The sequence below is a fragment of the Merops nubicus genome, unplaced genomic scaffold, assembly GCF_000691845.1.
Source record: "Merops nubicus isolate BGI_N331 unplaced genomic scaffold, ASM69184v1 scaffold45273, whole genome shotgun sequence".
Taxonomy (NCBI): domain Eukaryota; kingdom Metazoa; phylum Chordata; class Aves; order Coraciiformes; family Meropidae; genus Merops; species Merops nubicus.
Window position 1 is genome coordinate 11,510 of NW_008601796.1, and position 9,913 is coordinate 21,422.

Here is a 9,913-nt window from a genome sequence, read left to right on the forward strand (position 1 = left end):
GGAGGAACATGGCTTCTACTGCTGAGCCCTTCAGCAAAGCAATCTGATCTTCATGATCAAGGGTTTGGAAGCCTGGGGAGACATTAGAGATAAGTAAGGCAACAACAAAAAAGTCCCCGCCACTTTTTGTCCTGTAGTTCTTGTATGTGAGGTGCTACACATCTATGAAACTTTGATGTTGATGTCAAGTTGGTTGCCAAGTGCTGCAGAAGTTGAAACCCAGTTTCCAGAAAATCACACAGATTTGGACATCACCAAAGTTTATGAGAATGTGGTATGTGTTACAGTGCTCATGGTACTTCAAGAGTAATATGATAAACAAAATCTAGTGGCATGCATAACCGATAGTGGGGATTTTGTGTAGCCTAGTACTGCTCCCTAACAGCTTCTGCCATATTGCCACAAGAACTCTCTCTATGACTCTCCCACCACCATGCTGCTTTCAGCCGTTTCCATGCTCTGATGGCAAAAATCAGCATCTAATTTTAAATATTTGCCTAATATTTTTTGCCTAATAAACTGTTTTACATAGAGTCTTCCTGCTGTGTTTTAAATGTGTATTTCTCTTTCTGGAGGGGAAAGTCTAAAACCCATTAAAGAAATTAGGAGAAATTTGGTAACTTGTGTGAATACACAGCTGCTTCTCTGAAGAATAGGAAACTTTCCTCATATTAGCCAGTGCTGTGACCGACCTTATACCCACCTCCTTATTCTGTGGGGAAGGACAGAAAAAGATAGAGAATGAAACAATATTGAAAATCAATATTGAAAACTGTAAGTTATACAGCTATAAAGTTTCTCCTTTTTCATTTCCTGAGAGACAGTATCCCAGTCAGTGTAACAAGTACACTTACAACTTCAGTGCTAGGCTTTGAAGCAAGCCTGTAACACACAGAAGGGTCAATATGGTGGGAGTGCTAGGAGAATGACGTTTTCACACATTACAATGCACCTTCGCTAGTTACAAGGAACCTGTACCATGCCCAGTGTTCACTCTTGAAGTAACACCAACTTGGGAATTAAACAAATGTTATTGATAAACTCAGTTTTTTTATGTCTGTCCGTAGCACATCATGCAAGGACCATAAATATTGGTGCCACCAACTAGGTAAAGTTCTTGTTTAGGGCTCACAATTCAGTGGATGTCATGACCCAGAGGCTTTGCTAGAAAGGCAGCAAAGAGAGTGGAGTCCAGCAATTTAGAAGCAGATTATTTGATATTGTAGTGATATAAGAAAATAAAAATCTCTCTGGAGACACAATCCCTTCTTTGAGGACTTTGTTTGTCAGGAGGTAACTAATGCCACATTTCAGAGTGGCAGAGTTTGAATTATTCAATGTATTATTCTTCTCAGCACAAAGCTCCTTTTCTTTAGATAATGTCTAAAGAATGCATGCCAGAGAACATATTTCTATACAATCTTAAAAATTTACACAATTGCCAAATGCCAACGGAAAATCATTTATACTTTTCAAGAACAAAATTCACCCCAAAAGACTGGATATACCTGGTAGTTTTTTAGTGAATTCCACAAGAACCTGCACATGACTGGTAGCCATTTCTGTTAAAATCAGAAAATTTCCTTCAGCACTGAATTCCTCATGTAACTGTTAAAAATCAAACCAAACAAAATCTGTTAATATTAATTGTTGTTTCACATTTACGAGCATGAGATACAAGAATTATTAGACTGGATCAGGCAGGAGGTCCATCTAACACTGTAATTTGTCTCAAATGATTGCCAAAACCATTTGTATTTTGTAAGGCGATGTAAGAAGTAAAAGAAGTAGATAGTGTCCTTTCCTCTGGAATGTCTGTCTTATTTTCAGTGTCATGTCTAACAATCAATGATTTAGGCACTTCCTGAGAAGTTCTAGTGTACCATACTATTTAAACAAACCCCTTGTTAACCATGAATTTGTCAAATTATTTTATTTAATATATTTTTGGTTTTGACCTCCTCAAGCTCCCATGGAAATAAGTTCCATAAGTCAGTTGTGGGCTATTCAACCCTCGCCCAGTAAGGGTCTTATTTTTAGTATTCAAAGTTGATGACTTAGGAAATAATGTTCTACAGTCATTTGTATTTGTTTTTTGGGGGGGTTTTGTTTGTTTGTTTTTTGTTTGGTTGATTAGGTTTTCTGTTTGTTTCTAAGACTGAACATGACAGTTCTGTAGAAGAAAATATAGCTGTTTTAAACCAATTTTTCCTCTTCTCCCTGTTTCCCAAACTTTCTCCATCCTACTGTGAAAACTGGGAGCTCATAAAGGAAAAATGGAATTCCTAGAAGGTAGAAAGGAAAAGGAAAGAAAAGGGGATGAAACAAAATCCAAAGCTGGAAAATGTTGGGAATCTGGGTTAAAAAAAATAAATAAATCTTCAAGCTTCCAGGCTGGTGTCTTTATAGAAAGAAAGCTTGACTGGGAGTGGAACTCAAATTGCTGCCTTTACTGACAGTGCAAAAAACAAAGCTGCAATCAGCAAAGGTTGGATTTGAGCATGCAAGTGTATTTCTAGAACTGAAAGCTTTTAAGTTTGGTAAACAAAGATGTGGTCTAACTGTTGATTGAATGGGAGAGATTCTGCACCACTTGCAACATGTTTTAACTCTAAGTTTTCACTCATAGTTTGCTCTACTACTTACCACACTTACTTATGCTAAGTACAAATATTTTCTGCCATGCAATCCTCAGCTTCATTATCTGCATCTCAAAAATGAACTCATCAATGTACTTACTAGTTTTTTTGACACCTCCTGTGGTATTTGTTGTTTACTGTATGAATCCATGATGTAATCAAGAAGGTTCTGCTGTTCTGGGGTAAATTCAACTTTCTCCTATACTGGCAAAAAAAAAAAAGTTCCATCATGAAATTCAGTCATAGAAATTATCTAGCAGCTCTTGCTTTAGGCAAAAGCTATACGTCTATTTTCCACACTTGGAGACCAATCAAACAAGATTTCTATGGAAGTGTATAGAAGAGAGGTGTAGAATGCTTCTAAACTGCATGAGTATGTGTGGTTTATCGTTAGAAATAAAGAAACGTTTAGCAAATAACTAGGTATGTTCAAACTTTAATATCACACTGCACCAAATGTTCTATATACCTGATATATGTCTCACAGAAAAAAAATAGATTTTATAGATGTTTTACTGAGTTTTGACTAAAAATATCAGAACTACTTCTTACACTCAAGGCATTTCCTTGACTTGGTGTGAGGTGGAATTTTAATTAATACAGGCAGCTCCAGAGAGTTTGCAAATAACTATTACAAGAATTTTCTTACCCTATATATTTTAGTTGTAGATGTCACTTGCTTCATGTCATGGCCTTCATTATCTTCATTGACTGTCTGATCTGGGGGCTGTTTCACATTTTTCCGTAGTCTTTTTGACTTACATTGTATTTCTGTTAGGAGACCTAGAGCGCGTAATACAACAGATGGCAATAGGATTTATGTATGCCTCAGACATTGACAGGTACATAAACATGCCCATGAATACCCTTCACACCAACAAACCCACTTATCTGTGCAGATCATTTCCTGAACATGTCATTATCTTTGGGTGTGAGTCTAATGAGATGTACTAAATACACACTAATGGGCAGTGTAGCCTGGCAGAAGCCCATTTGTAGAGCAAAGCCGTTGCTTCTGGTGATCCAGCAGCCACACGGTGTGCATATAAGGGGTCTTGCATTGGGCCATCTCTAATCTGGTCTTACAGACAGAAAACCCATTAGCAGTGGGTTTAGTTTGGTTTAGTTTCACACAAAAGAAAACCCCTTCATGTGCTCCAAGACTGGACCAAAGCACAATTGATGGGAACATGTGGAAAATAGATGGGAACAACTGGAAGACTGTCATCAAAATTGTGCTCCTCATCTGATCCAAACCAGTAACCAAGGTGCAGCTGTTCTTATGCAAAAAAAGCATTGGATGCTTTAGTCTTTAAGCAATATTATGGCTGTAGTGCAGTCTTCATTAAGAAAGCCCACTCGGAAGGGAGGACTCCAGGACTTTAGCCATTACAGTGTCACTATACAGATAACCAACAGCTAAAAATGGAGGCTCAGAAGTAACTCAGCCTGGCAAATGTACCTTTAAAATGTATTTATTTGAAATGTCCCCCAGTTGTCTTGCTGTTTTGCATTTCATTTTATTAGAGGACTGAATTTTACTAGAGTTTCACTTGCCTTAATGAAAGGATTTTTGCATTTGTGAGGGTTTTTTTGTTGTTGTTGTAGACCACATTTCAGTACATTGAGTGGGGGAGCGTCTTTGTGTGGATGTTATAAAAACTAGTAATTTGCCTGTGCTAACAAAAGAAAGGGACAATAGGTACCCTACACAACCTGTGGAAGACAGCCAGAAAATACAAATGAAAAAGTAAACAGCTAAGTATTCATCTAAAAATAAATCTATTATCACAGGACTTCTTTTCTTTCTTTCTTTCTTTCTTTTTTTTTTTTATTTTTATTTTTTGAGCTTTTTTCAAGTATCCTTCCCTTTCTTCACCTTTGAAAATGCAGAGCAGGAAAGGAGCTCATTCTGTGAGTATATGATGGTAAAGGAAGATACCGTGAAAACAGTGAATTTCGTTGTGAATGTTTTTAATTTCCTGTTTAAACACTATATAGAATAACCTACCTGAACCACTGAGAGAAGAGGAAATTTACATGATTAAAATAAGACCTGCAAATAATACCTTGAAAAGGGGGGAATAACAATGATGGAGATAATAATTGGGAATAAGCCATGTAATTTGTGCTGCCACACAGCTTCATAGATTTCTTTTTCTAAACTATTCAGTGCATCCTTTGGCAGTGTTAATGGACATGCACTGTTTTCCACCTGTTTAGTATCTGGTCTCCTACCTTCCTAGGGAAAATCTGGTTTACATTTGCCTTAAGCAGTAAGACAGATTTTTCTCCTGCTTCCTGCTACTTGAGCACTACCTTTATGACTGATTAACTCCATTTGAGTTAGCTGGAAAACTCGTATGAGAGACAGGACTTTTTACCTCAGAGATAGCTAGGTTTCAATGGGTGTTAAACCCAGGAAAAGTGGCAGAACGTTGACCTTCCCTACATAGACCTTTCACCCAAGAAACTTGCATTTTGTATCAAAATGACAGCAAATTACTGAAATTGATGGTTAGTAGTTTTGATCTGTTTGTGGTTTGTGTATAAAGGGCAGGAGTAGGATTGTTGAGTAGCCATAAATATTTATAAGACTTTACCTCCTTATTCAGAGGGAAAAAAGAATCCACAGAGTTTGCAATTACAGTCCTACAAAATGAGTAAGTGAAACAAAGTTCAAGGTAACCTTTTATTTCCTAGGATTTTTTTTTTACCTCTTTCTCAAATAAATGCTCTCTACCTGTAGAAGCTTCATGTTTTACTGTCCTGAGTTGCCTTGAACTAAAAGCAATTAAACAGCACTCTCCTCCTTAAAAGCCATTAAATAGTACTTTGCCAAACGTCCTCATTGCAGTGCATTAGAGCATGCTTATGGTTAAGTCATGAGCAACACAAGATACCCAGTGTTTCCATTGCAGAGAGAGAGTCAGATGGCAGTGGCACTCACTGGCTTTTATTTCATATATGCCAGTTTGCGAAAATGATAGGCCCATTTAAAAGTTTCATGTGGGTCCAGCCAGTATTATTAACACTGACCTATTTTTTTCAGTGAGGGGTTGGTTTGTTTTTGTTTTTGTTTTTTGCCGTACTGTGTCACCCAGGCTATTTTGGACTCTCAAAATTATTGAACAATGGATCAGCAGCACATGGGAGATATTTTCCTCTGACACTTTAAGGAGACACTGAGTGTTGTCATCATAGTGGTGGTGTCTATGCATGTATTTACATATTGCACAAGAGTATGTCATATCTCAGGATCTCTGTAGCCTGTTCAATTTGCAGAATGAAAAATTAATTACATTATGCTTGCAATGCTTCCAAATATTGATGGAGCTTATTGTTTCTCACAAAACCAGCAGTTAATATAGCATCTTCTGATCAGATTGAGGGATAAAAGTATATTAAAAATTCCAGGTGGATTAATTTCCTGTATCAACCTAAATTGGGTTCACACATATGGGTATGCTAAAATGATTGGAGCCATCAAGAAAAATAAATTGTAGCCTTGTTCATGGAAAGCAGAAGAGCAGATGTTTGAAGACTGTTTTCAGGAGCAAGCTTGGGAAAATAGAGGATTGGACAACATTTTACTCAAAATGTGGGTTTAAACATGTTTAAAATTGCACTCCAGTATCCCCATTATTCTAAGTTATCCAGTGTGAAGCTGAATGAAGTTTATATGCTGTCAGTCTGAATAGATTAGTTGCTTTAATATGAAACATTATTAAATCAGTTTCACTGCTGGAGATGGTTCCACCTATGTGCTTATATGCAAGGCTGTAAAATCTATAGTGCCATGAGAAGAGTAAATGAGACTATAAAAAAGGGTTAGTCCTTAGCAGGCTCTGCGTGATTGCTGGGTGAGGTCTGGGAGCATACACTTGACAAGTCTGCAGAAACTTCCTGCTAGCAGTAATCCTCTTTTCTTGAAAATAGCATTGTTTGAATGCCAAAATTCAGACTTGGCTAGGAAGAACTTGAAAGGGAAAGCCTCAGAAAGAGTAGCAAAGGGAAGCACCAGGACTTTCCTGCTCTGGCTTCCATAACATTGCAAACTCCTCTCTCCTGGGGAGTTTCCTGTAGACTTGCTTCCCCTGACTGCTTTTTTTTTCCTGCTCAAGCAGACTAATGGCTGTCCTCTAGTGCAGGACAGCCCTTCCTTCACTGTTTGCTCAGCTCTCACACCCTTGTGTCCCTGATCACCAAGTAAATGCAAATACATTTGTCTTTTTCAACTAGATTTGATGCACAGGCATGACATCATCTTTACACCTTACACCTTTCATAGCTTTATTATTAAAACCAGCTCTATTAAACAAATTCAGTATTTGATGCGTGCTCTGACTATATGATGCAAATACCTGTATACATACATTCAGCCAGCATGCCCATTTGCTTGCATTTCCTTAGACGGCACTCCTGGCATTTTCTCCTCATGTACATATCCATCTCACAGTTGCCTCCATTTTTACACTTGTATACTGCATTTTTTGTGATGCTTCTTCTGAAGAATCCTGCATAACACAGAAGTGACATAGATACAAGAAAATACTCAATGAAACAAAGTAGTCAAGTTGTAGAGCACTTCCAACTCCATTGGGTTTTCTGAATGAGACATGTACTGTTGCACCATAAGTTTCATTGCCTGGATAACTGTATTCTTGATATTTATACCGATGACTGTATCGAAGTCATATAATCTAAGAAATTGGTTGATAAATCATGGGCCCAAAAATTAGACATTAGCCCAAGATAAGGTCCCGGTACTATGAATGCTAGGAAAATTCAGACTCAAACCTGAAACCGGTCAGGAGCAAGTTGAGCACCAGCACTAGAGCTGTAGAGTAATACCATATAAACAGCCAGTGAAAAAAAATCCCAGTCTGTTAAATCTCTTCAGGTATGAGATATGCAGAAAGAGAGTTGACTAACTCATCAGTGTCCCATCAGCTCCTGGAGCCACAGAAGCTCTACACACTGATCTGCGTGCCCACCCCCAGGTTTAATAAGGAATCTGCATCATATCTGCCTATTGTACACATGGTCTCCTCCCATGTTTACAAGATGCTCCAGCCTCATTCACTAAATACTGTCCACCTGAGGAGTTAAGCAGTCAGCTAATTTCACTTGTTCAGGCAGTTCTACAAGTATCATTACTCAATTCACTCAAAAATTGCACAGTAATTGAAAACAGCAATTGATCCAAGAAATTGAGAGGACCTTTCCTCAGCCTGCCCAAATCTCCTATCTGGCTGCTGCCTAACACACCTCTGAAAGTGGTACTGTGAGAAAAATGTGAAGTGCTCAACATAGTAAATGTAATTGAATAAATGAGTCATCAAAACCCAACATAGCCTTCCCTGCCATTGGTGACTTTAATGTTTCCTGATTTTTTAGCGTGACCCACTGTGCCATCACAATCTTTTCACACTGGTATTCGTGTGGCAGAGACTATTTCACATCAACTACAGAGAGAACTGGTTCTCCTCCTCATCAGAGGACAGGTTTCTGAAACAGACTCCTGGGAGCTTCTGCTGGCACATCACTGATTTATAGTGCACTTCAAACTAGAGCTTTGCATAAATTTACATTAACTAGAGCTATTGACAAAACTTGCTTTCTTATTGCTGCTGGCTGGCATGATAAAACCACCATCATTTTCCAAGCTGGCACTTTGATGCGCTAAGAGAGGCATCAGATAAGATCCAGTCTTCCATACTCAACTCGTAGGGCAAATTCACGTGTGAATCTGAGTTTTTCTCTGTTGCAGGATTTGTCTGTGTGTTTTTTGAATGCGTTCAGCTAAGATGCTGTCCTGCTTAATCTTGGTGAGATAACAGATGGCATGATGATTTTGCCATTGTCAGATTCCAATTTCCCAATTATGCCCCATGTTTTTATAGTTGCATAATCTCTTCCAAGCACCAATGTGTAGCTACCAGTAAAATAATTCCACTATCTGGTTGCAAAAAAATCTAGTATTTCTCTGAATCTGATGTAACTCCTGTTTGAAAACCCTTTCATGTTGTCTGTTTTATTGGCTGCTTTTCAGATAAATAAATTTGACTGGCATCAGTCTCTTTGGAAATGCATATTGCTTAGAACCCCCAGCAGTCCCAGGCATTATTTTTATTCGTCAGTCACATGGTGTTTAACACATTACCATTTCCTGGTCAGGAAAACGGCCTGGATTTAAGCTGTAGGTTCTCAGTGTCAGTTAAAGGAAACTGCATCTGCTTCACATATTTTATTAATTTTATTTGTTAAATTTAGCATTTGTTTTTTCATGGAGGAGCAAAGAAAAAGAGCATTAGTGAATGAATTTTTTTTGAAGTATGCACGAATATAAAAGAATGCAAAAAGCATGAATGCAAGCTAGGAACCAACTAGATTAAAGCATTTGAATATTTTCTTTTGAAAACAAAGTTTCTGAAAAGGTGAAATTATGTGAAATGAAAAGTGATGATTTTTTTTCTTCAAAAAGTAGTTTTAACCCTACTTTTGCTTCAGTTTTATCATGAAGTGATTCTTGAATCACCTTCTTGAGCAGACTTCTTCATATTTAATTTTGAAATTAGCCTTTTGGTATGAATGGATTTTCTCTATATATTATTCACCAATAATTAAAAACTTAAGCTGCCTGAAATACTTTGTGTGATGATCTACATCAGAAGTAAAATTCAGAGGTAAATTAGAAATGGTATCTGTTAAACCAATGAAAGAGTAGCCCCAAAAGCTGAAGGTTTTTATGGCACAGTCTAATTTTTATCTCATCTTGCCAAATTACAAAAAGCTTGTGTTGGCTTGAAATGTTGACTTTGGTTTGTTATCTTAGCTAATCTTCGATATGATTAATTATGGCTAGAGCTGCTCCAATATTACTGCTGCTGCTTTTTCTTATGGAAACTATGAAATTTGAAGTAGGACAGCTGTTAAAAGTGTAGAGAAAGCTTTGTAGCTATTTCCATTTGCCATCCTGATGGCCAGCTGCTTTGGGTTTTCCATTTTAAAAGTTTTTGAAGTCCACAATTGCTAACAAAGCACCTGTTCTACTCTGTCAGACTATCAAGATACACGTCAGTGTTCCTTCCTTCTACAGCCATGTGGTTGGTGTTAGTATGAGGAGAAGATTAAAGTGGGACCCTTTTTTGCAAGAAGTATTCTCAGTCTGGCATGAGGGACAAGTGTTATTAAGAGTGGTTTGAAGACTGCAAAAACTCATACCACCAGCCTGTGCAGAGGGAATTCACAACTGGCTTTTCTTTCAGCAG

General features: G+C 37.7%; 1 protein-coding gene across 1 annotated transcript in view; it reads right to left on the reverse strand.

Annotated features, from left to right (window-relative positions):
- LOC103770819 (bile acid receptor-like) overlaps positions 1–9,913 on the reverse strand; it is a 34,105-nt gene that overhangs the window by 10,589 nt on the left and 13,603 nt on the right. Inside the window, 5 exon segments of the mRNA XM_008938096.1 lie at positions 1–72; positions 1,509–1,608; positions 2,740–2,838; positions 3,289–3,422; positions 7,004–7,156. The exon segment at positions 1–72 is cut by the window's left edge and continues 8 nt beyond it. Coding sequence (XP_008936344.1) covers positions 1–72; positions 1,509–1,608; positions 2,740–2,838; positions 3,289–3,422; positions 7,004–7,156 — 558 coding nt within the window.